The following is an 18,326-nucleotide window of genomic DNA, read 5'->3' as shown; positions in this document are numbered from 1 at the left end:
CTGATTCTAATAGGCAGCCTAATTTGTCACTTCTTAGTCACTTGTCACTGCTTGGTCTTCCTCAGGTCTGTACATGTTTCACTTACACATTTGTGAAAAGTTGACCACATCTGACTAATCTAGTTGATTTTTTTGGGAAGGTCACTGGCAGGGTAGACAAGGGAGTATCTATAGATATTTTCTAGACCAACTACCAGAAGGCATTGATAAGGTTTTGCACGAGAGATTATCAAAAAATCACAATGCATTGAATTTGAGATAACCTTGTGGCATGGGTTGATAATTAATTAGGAGGTCGGAGACAGAGTAGGGATAAAGATAACATTCTTTGGTTGGCACTGGTTGGATATGAAAGGTGGTGCTCGGGCCTCAGCTATTCAGCTTACAAATGACTTGGATAAATGAATAGAGTTGCTGATACAAATTTGCAAATGACTAAGTCAGAAAGCACAATAAGTTGTGTGGATGGGAGAAGGAAGTTCCACAGGGGAATATAGATTAAATGAAGGGCAAAACTGTGGAAGATAACATTCAATATGGAGGTGTGAAGCCATTCACTTTGGATCGAAGAAAGCCATATTGGAATATGTTCTTCTAGTGGAACCTGGGCGTTGTAGAGGTATTTGGTTGTCAATGTACAAAAATCACTAAAAGCTAGTGCACAGGTACAAAAAGTAATCAAAAACGCTAACAGAATGTTGGCCTTTATCTGAAGGGAATTGGAATTCAAAAGTGAAGAAATTATTCTTCATTTGTAGAGAGACCTGGTCATAAGCCATCAGGAGTAGTGTGTCAGTTCTGGACACCACGCCTCTGGGATGGCATATGGGCCTTGAAAGAAGTATAGCATATATTCACCAGGAAGATAACAAGAGCTGAGGGTTAGGTTAAGAGGACAGGTTGCATAAACTTGTTTTGTATCCTCTCAAGCTTAGAAGGTATTTCAAATTTAAAAAAACTTTTGATATTTGAACAAAGAGTTATTTCACGTAGTGGGAGAATCCACAAAAGGCCATAATCTTAAAATTAGGGCTAGGCCAGTTAGGAGTGAAATAAGGCAGCATTTTACCCCCCCCCCACAAAAGGTCACGGAAATCTAGAACTCTCTTCACTCCAAAATGCTGTGAATTCTTGGTCAAATAAAATTTTTAATACTGTAGGTAGTGGATATCAACGGTTACGAACAAAATACAGGTAAATAGTAACGTGTATAACAGCCATGATCTAACATAATGGCAGAAAAGGCTCTGGGGATGAATGGGCTACTCCAGTTCCAATGAATATTGGTCACTATCAGTCACAGTTGAGTTCAGTACGGCTCCAAAATATATTAAAGGTCGTTGCGTGAAAGCAGTTGCAATGAACAGTCTAAAACTATACTGATTAAGTACATTTCTTGAACCCTGCTCTTTTGGCATTGTTTTAGGTTTTTTTTCTATTAAAGCTCTTTTTTTTGTCTGTCAGAACAGTAAATATATTTACAACACAACACCATTGATACAGCATCTATTTAGGCAAAACAAAATAAAACTAAAGGAGCTGGGTTTTAATGATTCACGCTCCAAAATTTAGGTCAACTGTTCTAAAGATCCTGGGTTATACCTGTATCTTTGGGAGGATGGACATGACAGAGGAAACTATGCATAACAGCATATTTAAGCTGATGAAGACCTTGTTCTCAGTGCAGCCCTCAGGATGTGTGTAGTAACAGTAGAAGAGGACTATGGCAACCAGTGATAGAAGGTAGTTCATGCCTGTTGCTGACAGCAGTGCTGTTAAAAATATTATGCAAATTGTTAGCTATTAGTTCTCTAGGTTCTAGAACAGTAATTTCAGAAAACTATGTTTTAAAATAAGAAATCACCATTTGGAACAAGTTTTAGGGTAGACATATTCTGAGACATGAAGCAAGGGAAGGAGCACATGGCCTTGGTGGTAAGAATGGTATAAAGCAGATGTCCTTCAGCAGGATCCCAATGAGAAATAATATTTTATCCAAACAAGTAAATGAATGAAGGAATACCGTAATCAGTATTTAACAAAAACTCTTAACTGTCGCCGTCCCACCCTGTCCCAATCTACATAACACCATCACTCTCAGGAGTTACTGGTCTTCAGTTTGCTTTCCTTACCTGCATACCAGCACCTAGAGTTGCCTTCTTCCATTTTTTCAACCCATGATTCATTCCAAGAGTGGGCAAAGTCAATGAGTAGAACCAGTTGGATTAAGATGAAACAAAATGCACCAGCCATTCCAACATAGAACCAGACTACAAATAAATAAAATAAATTAAAGCTCAAAAATTAAGTTAGCTTATATTGTATTTAAAATGATGTAAAATCATTTCAGCACATATTTCAAGTATAAAAATAAAAAAAACTATTTTGAATATATTATAAAAAATCACAGCTCACTCAACAGGAATTTTAAAGTAAAGAGGCCTTAAGAGTATATAAAGTGTTCCAAGTAAAATTGGGTATCTTTTACACAATAGAAGTTTGTACATTTAGAAGTTTGTATAAAGGCAAAAATAAAATCACAATATTGAAATGTAATAGTTAATACAGTAAGGTTATTTGGTCTGTCGAGTCCATGTTGGTTCTTTGCAAGGGTAATTTGGCTAGTCCCACTCCCCCACCATTTCACCATGCCCCTGTAAATTTCTCTCTTCAGCTACCTATCCTCTTCCCTTTCAAAAGCCACAATTGAATCTGTCTCCATCACCCCCTCAGGCAGTGCATTCCAGATCATAACTACTCGCTTTATAAAAAAGCTTTTCCTGATGATGCCATTGGTTCATTTGCCAAGCACCTTAAATCTGTCTCCTCTGGTTCACGTCCCTTCCACAAATGGGAATAATTTCTCTCTCTCTCTCTCTGTCTAGGCCACGCATGAGTTTGAACATCTCTATCAAATCTGTCCTAAAACTTCTCTCCTCTGAAAACAACTCCAGCTTTTCCAATCTATCCACATAACTAAAGTCCCTCATCCCTGTCCCATTCTTGCAAAACTTTTCTGCACTTCCTTCAAAGCCTTCACATCCAACCTAAAGTGCAATGTCCACAACTGAGGTACAATACTCGAGTTGAAGCCGAACCAGTGTTTTATAAAGATTCATCATAACCTATTTGCTTAAATCAAAGGATCACATTTTCATTTTTAACATCATTCTCAACCTACCCTACCACCTTCAATAATTTGTGCATATATACTGCCAGGTCTCTCAGTTACTACACCCCCATCAGAAATGTAGCCTTTCATTCACATTGCTTCTCCTCGTTCTTCCTACCAAAATGCATCACATCACACATCTCTGCATTAAAGTTTTATCTGCCTCGTGTCTACCCATTCTACCAGCCTGTCTATGTCCTCCTGAAGTCCACTGCTATCCTCACAGTTCACAAACCTTCCAAAATTTAGTGCCATCTGCAAACTTTGAAATTGAGTCCTATACACCCATGTCCAAGTCTTCAATATAGATCAAGAAAAGATCCTATTGTATACCTTCCTCTAGTCCAAAAAGCAACTGTGCACCACTACTCAGTTTCCTGTCACAAAGCCAACTTTGTATCCATGCCCCCACTGTATCTTTTATTCCATGGCTTCAGCTTTGCTGGCAAGCCTATTATGTATCACTTTATCAAACACCTTTTGGAAGTCTACACAAACTACATCAACCCCACTACCCTCATCAATCCACTCTGTTACCTGATCAAAAACTTAATCAAGTTGGTCAAACAAGAATTGCTAACAAACTGGTACTGGCTTTCCTGAGATAGTCTATTCAAAAAAACAACTGTTCATCAATGTCTTTGTATTCAGTGTCAGCATCAAGCTCTTCCAGATCAGGTACAGCATCTCTGATCCTAATTTCAGTTAATGCCAGTTCAGTAAATTAATGGTAAAAATATTTTCACTGCTCCCAGTTAACCTTACATGGGTACTTTTCTGTGTTACTTTGCACTATGTGAAGTGACATCTGCCATCAACATGAGACCATGTGACAGTTGGTAGACCCAAAGTTATTTATTATGACAGTGCTGCCTTAGTAGTGTATCACAATTCCATCAAGATTTAGTGCACATTGATGCACCAAGGTAAAAATACACAATCAAAATGCTTTGTCTAAGGCCGCTTTTAAAAATCTCAACAGAGTCATATGAACTAGCGGTGTTACCATTACATGCCTTATACAAACCTGTTGTAAAGGGTCCTTCTGGGATGAAGAAAGCACCCACTGTGATAGCAACCACTGTGGCAAATTTAAAAAACCAAAACCTAAAAGAAAAAAAGGTTTGTCAGGTTACCATCAATAATGGATGTTTCTAAAGTTTAAGACAATCTTGTATCCTTATCATTACTGCAGCAACGATCGGACAGCAGCAAGGAGAAATTTAATGAAGTATTTCAATGTGCCTGCATAATTTATCATATCCCTCATCAATCTTTTCATTTCCATCAATTGTACATATATTGTTAAAACAGTCAAATACATTTATATAACATTATCATTGTAATGAAAGAGGACAGGAAAACACAAGATTCAGAAGTTAGCAGTACATCTTGTTCCTTAATCACTGCTGTTCTCTTTAATGTCTCATTATACTGTTCATCCAGTTCTAAAACTGTCAAGACTTCCCATCCTGTAAATTTTGACAGAGATGCAACCAACTATTGGAGAGATTATAGTTCTGTCTCATTTTATTTGCCTGCAAGTGTAAAATAGATATCAGTAGTGGGCTTTCATTTGAGGGAAGAGAACTTGGCGCAATCCTCAAGATTTCCACAATATCAAATGTTATGGGCACAAACTCATCCAGGCTCATCTTACTTGACCAATATCAAAGTTGAATTGTCAAAAGAAAAATGCCTCAGGCAAGACAACACTCATTAAGTCTGGCAAAAATTGCTCTGGTCAAAAGCAAAATACTGTGGATGCTGGAAATCTGAAACAAAAACTGCTCTGGTCTGACTGTTAACTTCTGGTCACCAAGAAACAAAGGAAGATATTACAGCAATGGGAGGGAGCCCACAGAAGAGCCACAAAACTGATCAGTATTGTCAGAGGTTTGAGCTACAAGGGAAAGGTGAAGAATCTTGGGCTTTTCAGCCTGGAAAGGAGGCAACAGCAACTTCAAAATTGCAGTGCCTTAAATGTAGAAAACATTCTAGAATGTTTCATAAAGGTGTAAAGAACAAATAATAAAAATAAAATAAAATAATAAGTAAAATTGAATGGGTGACCAAAAACTGTCAAAGATGAGGGAGGGAATTTTCTCCCTGTTGGGCGGGCCGGTCAGGAGCGGGCGCGGGCAAGCACGGAGCCGAATGCTGCCCGAGATCGGCTGCGTGCCGCCATTTTACGCGGGCGGGTCAATTAAGGCCCGCCCAGCATGATACGCACCCGGAAGCACTCAGCACTACTTGTGTGGGCAGGGGGAGGAGGAAGAGTCGGGGCCTGCGCAGAGCGCAGAAATCTCCCTCAGGCACTGAGCTGCCTCAGGGAGATTAAGTTCAGTCATAAAGATGGGAAAATAAAAAAATAAAATTATTCAGACATGTCCCCTCATGTGACAGTGTCACACGAGCTGGGACATGTTTATGAATTTTCATAACACATTTTATTTAACTAATGAGCCCTTCATGAAACCTCATCTTGCCCATGGATGAGGTTCCATGAAAAATGTGAAGGCCGCCTGGGCTCTTAGTCAGCCCGCCAACCTTAAGGTTGGACGGGCAGCCCTGACAAGTACTTTAATTAGTTCATTAATGGCCTTAACAGTCCTTTGACAGTTCGGCGGGCACGCAGCTGATTCCTGTGCACATCCACCTAACTGAAGATCAGAATGATGCACGGTAACGTTGGGACGCATGCCTGATGTCACCGTGCATCATTTTACATGTTGGCGTGCGGGGCCCATCCCCGCACACCAAACAAAAGATTCTGCCTGACGATTTTATGGAGAGGCAAAGGGTTTAAGGAAAGAATTTCAGAGTCTGGGACCAAGGTGGTTGAAGGCGTAAACACAAATTATGAATTGAAGGAAGGGGAAATGCACAAGAGGCCTGAGGCAAGCATGCACAATTGAAATTTCCAATCTTAATGACATTTGGATTATTTATTTATTACACTAGACACCCATTTCCAAACCTCCTTACAGCTGGAGCTGAGTGACACTGGCACAGCCTGGGAGCAGATCAATTTACCTTTACGCTGCAGCAATGATATGGGAGGATAACTCAGGTACTTCATACCAAAAAGTAAAAATGTGGAAACAAACCTTGGGTCAAAAGCAGACATACAGGGAGAACCATAACTAAGTCACTTCCCATCACAAGACTAATGAGAAAACTACAAATTTTACAGCTGATTACGCAGTTGTTGCTTGAAATCAAATTGCTAATAACCCAGCCCCTGACATAAATCAAATTGCTAATAACCCAGTCCCTGACATAAGCTTGCAGCCTACAATGTCCTTTATAAAATTGGAATGGTGCATATTACCCATTGTGTATTGCAGCCCTTGGATCCTGACTGCTCCTCACTTTAATCATCAGCAAGGAAAAAAGAAGGTAGAACATTGCCATGCCAAAGCAAATCCGGTACACGGCCTTATATCCAACCAGCACGTCACAGTTCACCTGTCCACGGACTCCAGGAATGGATGTTTCCATTCCACCATCACAAAATCCAGGAATCTGCATAGGAAGGAGGTGATAGGAGAAATTAAAATCCCTCAGGCTTGTTTTATTGACACATATCACAGCATCCATTAGTATTTTAAAAATACACTTTAGTACAAAGTAAAACTAAAAACACATTTCTTGTATGGAAGTAGTTTATCTCCATAGGTCTGAAGAACTTGAGCGTTCATTCATCACTTTAAGACAATTCATATTCAATTCTTCAATGCAAGTTATCCCTCCAGTTGTGTGTAAATTGCACAAGATGCTGAACTACAAGGAAACAAATGGATTTTCCAAGAATGAGCAAGCGATCCAGTGCCATCCAAACCAGAGTACTTCCCACAAGTTTCCATCCTGCTTCTACTCAACGCCAACCAGTTGCTCAAATTAATTTGTTGTTACTACAATATTCATTGTATGCTAATTATCCATTTCAGAGCTACAACAGCATCTGAAATGGAGATCATGAACTCGTGCAAGTCTTGCATCCCCTTCAGGAGTCCTGCTGGTGAACAACTTGCATTCATCTAGCACCTGTAACGTAATAAACTATCCAAAGGCACTCCATTGGAGTATTATAAAATAAAATAACACTGAGCCATATGAGGAGATTAGGGAAGATGGCCAAAATCTTGGTCAAAGATGGAGGTTTCAATGAGTACCTTAAAGGAGGAAAGCAAGGTAGTAGGTAAGTGAAGAGGTCTATGGAGGGTATTCCAGAGCTTAGGGCCTAGACAACTGAAGGCTCAGCCACCAAGAGTGGAGTGATTAAAATCAGAGATGCTCAAGAAGCTGAAGTTAGAGCGCAAAAATGTCCGAGGGACTGGAAAAGATACAGAGCTAGGGAGGGGTGAGGCTATTGAGGGATTTGAGTACAAGGACAAAAATTGAAAATCGAGGCATTGTTTAACTGGCAGCACAGGGCTAATGAGTGAAAGGGGTTTGAGCAAATTAGGGCATGGGCAGCAGCCATTTGGATGACCTCAAAATTTTATGGAAGGTAGAATGTAGCAGCTGGATGATGTTGGAGAGGTGTTGGAGGAGTATGGTGTGAACAACCATGTCAAAGGCAGCAGGCGTAGTAAAAGTCACAGTCACATCGAATGTCATTTGTGACCTTAATAAGAGCCTTTTCAGTATGTGACATTGGCGGAAATCTGATTGAAGGGATTCAAACATAGAGTTCTGAGAAAAATGAGCAGGGATTCAGGGGGTGACAACATTGTTCAAGGATTTTGGTGAGGAAACAGAGGTTGGAGATGGGGCAGTAGTTTGCAAGGATGGAAGGGTTAAGGGTTAATTTCTTGAGGAAAGGCATGATGGTGGCAGATTTGAAGGAGGGGCAAAACCCAAGGGAAGCTGGGTGATCTGTAGTTTAGTGGGAATGGGGTCACAGACAAGATGAGCTGAGAGGGGGCATGAGCGGAGATAGGAGAGAAGCTAACAGAAAAACACAGGAGGTGACAAAAAATAATCCATTGCCTCCTCAAACCTGTTGTTGGAGGTGAGGATGGAGAAGACAGGAGAAAAGGGTTTAAGGAGACAGCTTGCAGTGCAGACAAGAATCTAGGGGGTTACCTTTTAGGCTAAAGAACCCCTTTTAGCACACACATTTAATTAATAACATTTTTTTTATGCCTAGAGCAGAGTTGAAACAAGTCCATTCCTGAATAAAATGGAACCCTACTCTTGATCCTTCGCATCTGATTAAAAGGATGTCAGTGTTCCTTAGCACTTGGTAACATTGTGGCTATGTTACTGGACTAGTAATGTAGAGGCCTGAACTAATAAACCAGTGAACGTGGATTCAAATCGCAGCAATGCAGTTTAATAGAACAGTATCAGTAGAAGTGACTACAAATGCTGCAAAACTGCAATTGATGTCTATGTTGAAGGAACTCGGTAGACCTTACCCATTCTGACGTGGGATGGCAATCCCACACCAACATAATACATTTTTAAAAATTCATTCATGGGATGTGGCAAGTCGATGGCTAGGCTAAATTTATTGCCCATCCCTAATTGCCCTACAGAGCTGCCTTCTTGAACCGCTGCAGTCCATGTGGAGTGAGTACACCCACAGTGCTGTTAAGCAGCGAGTTCCAGGCAAGTGGAGAGTATTCTATCACACTCCTGACTTGTGCCTTGTAGATGGTGGACAGGCTTTGGGGAGTCAGGAGGTGAGTTACTCGCTGCAGGATTCCTAGCCTCTGACATGCTCTTGTAGCCACAGTATCTATATGGCTAGTCCAGTTCAGTTTCTGGTCAATGGTAACCCCAGGATGTTAATAGTAGGGGATTCTGTAATAGTAATGCCATTGAATGTCAAGGGGTGATGGTTAGATTCTCTCTAGTTGGAGGTGGTCATTGTCTGGCACTTGTGTGTTGTGAATGTTACTTGCCACTTGTCAGCCCAAGCCTGGATATTGTCCAGGTCTTGCTGCATTTGGACATGGACTGCTTCAGTATCTGAGTTGTCATAAATGGTGCTGAACATTGTGCGATCGTCAGTGAACATCCCCATTTCTGACCTTATGATTGAAGGAAAGTCATTGATGAAGCAGTTGAAGATGGTTAGGCCGAAGACACTACCCTGAAGAACTCCTGCAGTGATGTACTGGAGCTGAGATGATTGACCTCCAACAACCAAAACCACCTTCCTTTGTGCTAGGTTTTCCCCCTGATTCTCATTGACTTCAGTTTTGCTAGGGCTCCTTGATGTCAAGGGCAGTCACTCTCACCTCACCTCTGGAGCTCAGCTCTTTTGTCCATGTTTGAACTAAGGCTATAATGAGGTCAGGAGCTGAGCTGCCCTGGTGGAATCCACACTGGACATCAAGAAGCAGGTTATTGATAACCAAGTGGCGCTTGATAGCACTATTGATTACCCCTTTCCATCACTTCACTGATGACCGAGAGTAGACTGATGGGGTGGTAAATGGCTGGATCGGATTTGTCCTGCCTTTTGTGTACAGGACATACCTGGGCATTTTTCCATATTGCCAGTGTTGTAGCTTTACTGGAACAGCTTGGCTAGGGGCATGGCAAGTTCGGGAGCACAAATCGTGAGTACTATTGCTGGAAAAATGTCAGGGCCCATAGCCTTTTCGGTATCCAGTGCCTTCAGCGCCATTTATTGCTATCACATGGAGTGAATCGAATTGGCTGAAGACTGGCATCTATGATGCTGGGGACCTCCGAAAGAGGCTGAGCTGAGTCATCCACTTGACACTTCTGGTTGAAGACTGTTGCAAATGCTTTATGTTTTTCACTGATGTGCTGGGCTCCCCCATCATTGAAGATGGTGATATTCATGGAGCCTCCTCCACCAGTGAGTTGTTGAATTGTCCACCACCATTCATGACTAGATGTTGCAGGACTGCAGAACTTAGATCTGATCTATTGGTTGTGGAATCATTTAGCTCTGTCTATCACTTGCTGTTTATGCTGTTTCAGAGGGCATTTAAGAGTCAACCACATTGCTATGGATCTGGAGTCACATGAGGACCAGACCAGGTAAGGACGGAAGATTTGCTTCCCTAAAAGGCGTTAGTGAACCAGATGGGTTTTTATGACAACTGACAATGGTTTCATGGTCATTATTAGGCTTTTAATTCCAGATTTTTACTGAATTCAAACTTCACCATCTGCAGTGGTGGTATCTGAACGACAGTCCCCAGAGCATTACCCTGGATGTATAGATTACTGGTCCAGTGACAATACCACTATGCCACCACCTCCCACTAAACTGAATTCTTAACTGAAGCATTAAAGAGCTGCAGAAAATGTGTGATTTGGCACACACAATGCTCCAACAGAGAATCTGTGCTGATTATACTTTCTGGGATTGGAAGGAGGTTCCCTTACTGCCCAAGTATGACAAGCAACCAGTCCATAAACAGTGCATTTGGGGGACCTATTATTATTACGATATTAAGAAAGTCTAGTGGGGGTAGCCAGACCAGGGATTGGAGCTTGCATTTATGTCCATTCAAACCCCCTCATTGTCCTTCCTCATCTAATTCTATCAGCGTAACCCTCTACTCCCTTCTCCCTCAATTCATGTCTAGCTTCCTCCTAAATGGATCTATGCTATTTACCTCAGCTGCACACTCTGGTAACAAGTTCCACATTCTCACCACTCTCTGGGTAAAGACATTTCTTCTAAATTCTCTATATATAAAATATTAAGATGTATTTGTATGGCTTGCACTTGTAGACCAGGTTATACATATAAGTGAAATATACTGCCAACAGATACCCAACCTTCTTGAGCTGCTCTTCCATTCCTGGCATTAACATAATACAAGCCACTCCCACTCCAAGCAGCAGAAAGAATGCGAAGATCAAACGAGTCACTGTTGAATTTTTCCCACTTGGGCAGCATCCACAGAGAAGACATGGTGCACTGCCACATAAACAGGGTATCTGCAAAGAGAGAGAAAATAACCAATGAAACTGTACCTCGATATAGGAAGGCCACGAAACATGTAATTAGTGTTGGATTTTTTTTACAACTACTTGTAACATGAATGTTTGCAATTAATATTCTTTAATACTCACTGAAGGGAGTAACTGTAAGTGAAATGCATAATACTACATTGCAGCTATAAGAAAGAACTTGTATAGTTTTTATTATTTCATTAATTCTCCCTCCTTTCTTAATGAAAGTGTGTACACCGGATTATCTTCAAACATTACTGAATTGAATTTGGATAAAGCATCAGCACTACAAACAAGTTTGTAAATCTTGAAACAGTTTATAGGGAGGAAGGGGAAATAGTACTATCATGTCATAACTCCCATAGCAATTCATGCCTCTAACTCACCTCTCAAATTTGCAATTGTTTGAGCAGTAATGATTTTGAAAGCCAAAAGTAATGAAAGGAGAACAGAAAGGTGAAGGGAGGTTGAAAGCCTACCAGAAAAAGTGAAGGAAGTAGAACCTGTGTAGGTTTTTAAAAAGTTTCTAATTAAATGAAAATAAAATGAAATAAGGACATGTGGAAACAAAAAGGAAAATGGGACCAAGTGAACAAGGCTTTCTGAGAGATGGTACAAATGAACTGGATCAAAATCTATGCTTTAAGATTCTTCTATAAAGTGTCATGAGGTGGGAAAGAGAAGTCTGCCCGTCGACATTTTTAAAGAAGTATTTTAAATGTCACTATGAAATCAGCAATTTAAAAAAACACCTGCATACACAAAGATCAGATACCAGCTTGGCACTGCCCTTATGCCAGAGTTTTGCCACACCAACATTTTCAACATGCTAATGCCAAAAGAAAGCATAACCCTATCAGTGAAGGCTGCCATTAGTGCGCTTGAGAGCACTTTCAAGAAACCATACTTAGCGTTTATTACAATTTTACTTCATTTGTTCAACACTGGAAAACTTGAATAAAATCAAATACACACTAGAAATGCTAAAGAGCTCTGGTTAATACTTTTATGAGTTCAAACAAAATAAACTAAATGCAATGATCAGCATGACTTTAGGAACATTAGGCTATGCCACACTAATCTACTGGGATTCTTTGAGGAACTAACTACTTGGAAATAATTCACTTAGATCTGCAATAGCAATTGATGAAAGGTCTAAATGGGAGACCTTTTTAAAAAAAACAAAAAGAATAAATTTAATTAATTTCACTGAATTTGTTCACAGAATTGAAAACTGCCTTAGCAATAGAAAGCATACATGAAATTATATGAAGTAGACGCTGTCTACGGACAGACATCGGCACAGATTTATTTGGGGCTTTGTGGTTTTCACATCAATCCCAAATTGTACTGGGAGAGACATTGCACTTTTATAGCCCAACATTCTTTAGTGACCCAGAATTAAATATTCAGGTGACTTGCATTGAGAGCATTGATAATATTTTGAAAGGTTGGGCAAGTGAAAGGTTCAGCTAAGAAAAACAATGTAACATTAATCAATTTAGAGAAACATACTGTGGAATAGGAAACAGGCACTATGGCCTGAATTTTCACCATGTCAGGCTGACTCTGGGAACCTTTAAAAATGGTGGGCGGGCCCTGCTTACCGTATTCCCGACCCCATTCCTGGGCTGTCTGAATTTCAGGAGCACCTTTAAAGGGTGCAGGTTGGTTCCTGTAAAAAACCCACTCCAGACCTGGCTGGGTCTAATTCGGAGATAGGCATGTCCTCCTCGTCTGCAATTTTCTTGGAGTCAGGCCAAGTTTTTAAAGAGTCGAGGTTCACAGCCCCTCAGAGGAGTCGTGAACCATAGTCTGCATGAGCGGACCTTTTAAAAAGTAAGTTCAAAAGGTCTGCCTCATGCCCCCTATGCCAAACTCTGCCCTTCCACCCATCCCCTATGGTTCCTCTTGCCCCCTATGCCAAGCTATGGCACTTCCATGTCCATTGAACTATTGTACATTTCTAGAACCAATATACACCCACAGTGTATAGTGGTTTGTGTAAAAAGAATCTTTGAAAAAAAGTAATCAATTCATAGCTTTCTGCTATGTTTGAAAAAAGTCTTCACTGCAAGCCAATAAAAGTGTCAATCATCCAGGCCCTTTAAAGTATCAAAAACCATAAACCCTTGAAAGCATTTAACTTGTGTAAACAAACATTATGAAATTGACAGTAGAGATCAGAGAGCCTGAGTTGTCAATCAAACAATATTTCCCCCAGGGAGCAGCTGTTTCAACAAACTTAATGAGGGTACATAATGAGGCGTGGCTGAAAGCCCAGGTAGTTAATAGAGCACTAGAACATCTGCTCATCAGAGGAAACATTAATAGAAGAAAAAACACATTGCCCAATTCCAACAGAAACTTTCAAGCCATGGCAATGACAGAGCAGTGATTTTCTTTTCTACCTCAATACAGCTATCGCCATAAATGTTGCATTAGAGCTATTCTAAGTCATTCTTTTGTTATGATCCCAGCTGATGTTATAGCTGGACAAGCCTGATCCCAGGGTGGATCCCAGCTTGATAGATCCTAACTTTTATTTGTTTGTTGAGATACGTGGAGAGTGGCTACTGAACAGAGTCACTGGAGTCAGCGAATGAACTTTTAACTAAGGGATAAAAAATTTATTTAACAAAAAAAGATTAACTATATTACAATACTCCTTCGCCCACAACTATACCTTTACAGATATATACAGATTTGTAAGGATAGCACAAGTTACAAAAACTTATATTCTAATGTTCACAGTAAGTACACAGTTCAAGTAATCCAACTAGCAACCTGTGGTCAGACACGCCACACTCTGAAACCAAGTGACAGATACCACCCCAAACAGATGCTATGGATCTCTCCTCAACTCCACACCCCGCTCGCTTGTCACACCGTAAGCCAACTAGTCTCACTGAATTCCGTCTTTCACACGAGAGTTTCCAATCTCCACTCTCCAAGAACTCACCTTGGAATCTTCTCCCAAACCGAAGCTTTCTCTTGGATGCCTTCCGCAAAGGTTCACCACCAAGGTTTCAAACTCTCCTTCCGATGTTCCTCTCCCCTGGGTCACCACTTGTATTCAAACTTTTTTCTACACTCTCTCTCACCGACTCAGCCATCAAAAGCACACTGCTGCTTCACATGCCCACAGCAAAGATTACAGACCTTCAGCTATCCCTTTGGACCTTCTGACTTCTCACAAGCTGTTCTCGCTTTAAATCTGCAGTATTCATCTTTTTAAGCATTAAGCTTGGAGCCTTTCTCTGTTCCTCACTCTTAACTTCACTTAACAATATCTTTTCAAGCTTCCTGTCCTTTCTTTGACCAGAAGATCTGCTTGGGATCTTTCCTGTTCCTCTCCCCTGGATTTGGGGCCTTTCTTCTTTTGCTTGGAACTTGCTATATGTCCCTTTGCTCCCGTCTGCAGCAGCTACTTTCAACCAACTTTGGTTTGGGGCTCAAAACTGCTGTTTCTTTAGTTTTTGTGTGGGTGGATGGGAGGGGCCTGCCTCTCTGAACCCCTGTTGCTAGGCAACAGCACCATTTTTTTTCTAATCTTGTGTTTGCTTTAACTTCTCTTAGAGTTGTAAAACTCATTAGAAATGCAGGCATCTTTTAAAGCGAAACTAAAACTCAAATTGAGCTTTTCTCAACACACAATTCCAGGAAGACAAATCAAATTTAAACATTAAAGATATATCTTAATCTTAACACACCCAAATATACATAACTTACTTAAACTACCTCTATTTCATAACACTTTCAAAGATTAAATGCTAACCTATATCTGAGTTTTGGGTAGGGTATTTGTGCAATGGGCAGACCATACTCATGGTTGAAGTTATGGATAAGGAAAGCCATTAGTTTAACTAAATTCATCCCCATCCAGAAAACACCACCAATTATAGCATCCATTTCTTTCTTAAATGATCTCGAGGTTTTTGTTTCCTTTGCTGGCTGGAGGTTTATTACAAATATTTATCAAATTCGGTATTGAAAGCATCTCCTTTTAACAGTCTCAAACAACCTTTGACTACTATGAATCTATATTTTTCTCTAAAATTAAAACGTAGCTTAAGTTAATATTCTAGGTGTACCTTTTCTATTCTCTTAATGCTGTTGCATATTTCTAACACAAAAATTGCACAAATTTATTTTATCATATCAATCCTTTGGACAAATACAATGTCCAACTGATACCTGCAGCAAACTCACTAATTTAACATGATATTCCAGCGAATAGTTCACATTTGGCCAGCCTCATTGAGCAATTTTACATCTCACAGCCACCCATCAAATTTAATCTTTCAAAATATGTGTTGTGTGACCCCCAAGAATTCAACTCCCCCATTTTGAAAAAAATATTTTTTCTTATATATCACTTGGTTTATTTATTATACCTCGTTAGCTTTTTCTCTTAAAACTAAATTCACACCCCCACTGAGACGATGGACCAGTCTTCCTGGGGGTGAGTCATGCTGTGCCCTGAAGTAGGAACTTTATCACTCCTTTATGCTACTTCAACTACCTTTTTTTGTCTTAGGTAAGATATATTTCTATTCATAAATAGTTGTTAAATACTATTATAATACTTCCTTTTGTGATAGTAAGAGGATTATTAGAAATATTGGATGATGTCTGTGAATTACATATAAGAAATTGTGTAAGGTATCACCTTGGAAATCTTTTTCCAAGAATGGAAGTTTTTATTTGTATAAGTCCATTTGTTGTATAGTCTAGCCAAGGAATGAAAGATGCTTACTCAAGATTTAAGTTCGACTATGTTTAAGATGTTCTGGACAGTTGTTAACTTATTATTCACTTTAGTTAGAAAACACACAAGAATTGGGGGCAGGAGTAGGCCATTCAGTCCCTCGAGCCTGCTCCACCAATCGATAACATCATGGCTGATCTGATTGTGGCCTTAGTCCCACTTTCCTCTCTGTCCCCCCATAACCTTTAACTCCCTTGTTGATCAAAAATCTATCTAACTCAGCCTTTAAGATATTCAATGACCCAGCCTACACTGCTCCCTGGGGAAGAGAATTCCACAGACTAAAAGATGGTATTTCTCCAAGCATTGAACCAAGTTACAATTTTATTACGTCCAACAACTAGGATAGCTATAACAAATGTAGTAAAAGAATAGTTCAATACTGGAATACTTGTTTAGTGCTTTGTCTGGTAAAGTTTAATCCTTTATGATCTGTTGGATGTAGTCTTAAAGTTGAATAAGCCATGAATATAATTATTTTGGTACCAACAGAAGTATATAATCATTAGATTATGTGATGCCAAACTTATCATTGCAGTATTTGACTCATTAGAGGGATGTGCAAAATCATAGCACAGAAATGAGTTTGTATTTAATGAGTTGTTTAAGGTGTGATGACATGAATGTTTGTGCTATTGCGTATTAAACCAAGGTTCACTCCTTTATGTTACTTCAACCTACCTCTCTCCAGTTTGCTTTTTGTCTTAGACACATCACCACCCCTCCCGTTCGGGAATGTGCAACAGTGTCTTAAGTCTTTTACAGGAGTAATTAAAGTGGAGTCAATAGTTCAGCTAGAAATTTTCCAAGGTAGGCTCTATCTCCACAGCAACCGGTCCAAAAGCCCAGCTCAATTTACATCCCATCAAACTGGCAGCTAGAGATTTGTTGCTGAAAACTCTGCATTTGCTGCAGCGTGTTCATTTTACAGTTTTCATAAAAAGCCAAATAAAAAGTAAATATAATGTTAATAACCAACACAATATCATCCTATTTCTCCATTACAATGGAGACGTGTCTTGCAGCACCTTAAAACCCGTCAATGTAATACTTCACCGCTTTCACTGATTTATCACAGGCGAGCAGTGGCTCACAGGTTTTCAAGACACTATACATTCAGAATTTCACCCTTCAGCACACCCCTTACTGCAACACTCAATCCAGCTTCCTTCACAGCTTGGAGGGGTATATGTGTGGGGAAAGAAGTGGCATAAAATTTGGGGATTTGCCAGACATTTGGTGCAATACATACACTTTCCCCTTACCAACTATCAGTTTTTAAAGCACCTTACGGGTTCAGAAAGCTTTCTGGAATTTTACATAATCGGATCAAGCCAGTTAGCTATTTAAAGGCCTTGTGTCCACCATGACTCAGATCTTCAGTATCACAAATCAGTGACATCACCAGTCCAGCACAGAGGCAATGCATCTATAAAAAACATACAAATCAGGCACAATAACAGGACTTTAAAAAAAAAACATGTACCCCTTTCACCCCCACCCAGCTACCAGCGGAAATACAAAGAGAAAAGCGCCAGCAGCCAGGATCCAGGATCCAGGCACAGGGTTTACTTTCCCTCTTTGTTATCCGCTCTATCTGCAGTGATGACGGAGAGGCAAACGGCGCATTCTCCCGCACCGCAATTCATTTGCAACCGGTTTAGGACCAACACTTTCGCTAAATTATCTGCGGACCACTGCATTGAAGCTGTGCACCTACCCAGCTGGCTAAGGAACAAGCTCCAAGCACAGCTCCCATTGCCGCGGCTGCTGCTACTCCGGCTCCTGGCGCTGGGAATGAGTGGAACCCGCAGAGTGACTGACAGCTTGTTTACACCCGCGCCGCTTCCGCTCCCAGGCTCTTCCCCAGCCCTGATCCAGCAGCACAACCCAGGAGCTGGCCAAACCTCAGCAGGAACGCTTTAACTTCTTTTGTTACCAGAATTTGCGTATATATGTTTCCCTCCTTGAGGCAAATAACTATTCGTATCTTTGTGTTATTTCAAAGAAGTTGGCAAGTTGTAAATTTGAACTATTTTGTTGATGGAGGTAGCAGCACGGTGAATTCTCCTCAATGTTATTGCTGCTGCTCTCAATGAGCATTTAACTAGTATCTCCAAAGCCGTCTCCTTTGTTGTGCGTTGTAGCCCAGAACCATCACAAGTCCCTTCTCCTTTATAAATCCTCATTCCACAACAAAGGTTTTGTGGCATAGTGGTTAATGTTCCTGCCTTTGAACCAGAAACTTAAGAGGCCAAGTCCCCCTCCAGGACTTGATGACCAAGGAAAAGTGTTCCTAACACAGATATCAACTTTTTAAGTCCTTCCAACATGCACCCCCGGGCAGAGAGAAAGAGCAGGAGAAATTCCTGGTCAGTCATGAGGTAGATAGAAATTGGAGCCTCTACCATCACTATCCAGGCT

At 40.4% G+C, this 18,326-nt stretch overlaps 1 protein-coding gene across 1 annotated transcript in view; it reads right to left on the bottom strand.

The window, feature by feature from the left end:
- serinc1 (serine incorporator 1) overlaps positions 1-17,776 on the bottom strand; it is a 36,245-nt gene extending 18,469 nt beyond the window's left edge. The window contains exons 1-6 of the mRNA XM_078542163.1: positions 17,623-17,776; positions 10,955-11,116; positions 6,507-6,700; positions 4,200-4,279; positions 2,133-2,270; positions 1,603-1,772 (exon numbers count right to left, since the gene is read on the bottom strand). Coding sequence (XP_078398289.1) covers positions 1,603-1,772; positions 2,133-2,270; positions 4,200-4,279; positions 6,507-6,700; positions 10,955-11,116; positions 17,623-17,661 — 783 coding nt within the window. The 5' untranslated portion in view covers positions 17,662-17,776. The remainder of the gene's footprint in view (positions 1-1,602; positions 1,773-2,132; positions 2,271-4,199; positions 4,280-6,506; positions 6,701-10,954; positions 11,117-17,622) is intronic.
- Positions 17,777-18,326: the final 550 nt, after the last annotated feature.

Source organism: Cetorhinus maximus, chromosome 5 (assembly GCF_964194155.1).
Source record: "Cetorhinus maximus chromosome 5, sCetMax3.hap1.1, whole genome shotgun sequence".
In the NCBI taxonomy this organism is placed as follows: Eukaryota; Metazoa; Chordata; class Chondrichthyes; order Lamniformes; family Cetorhinidae; genus Cetorhinus; species Cetorhinus maximus.
This window is presented reverse-complemented; position numbering and strand designations above follow the sequence as displayed.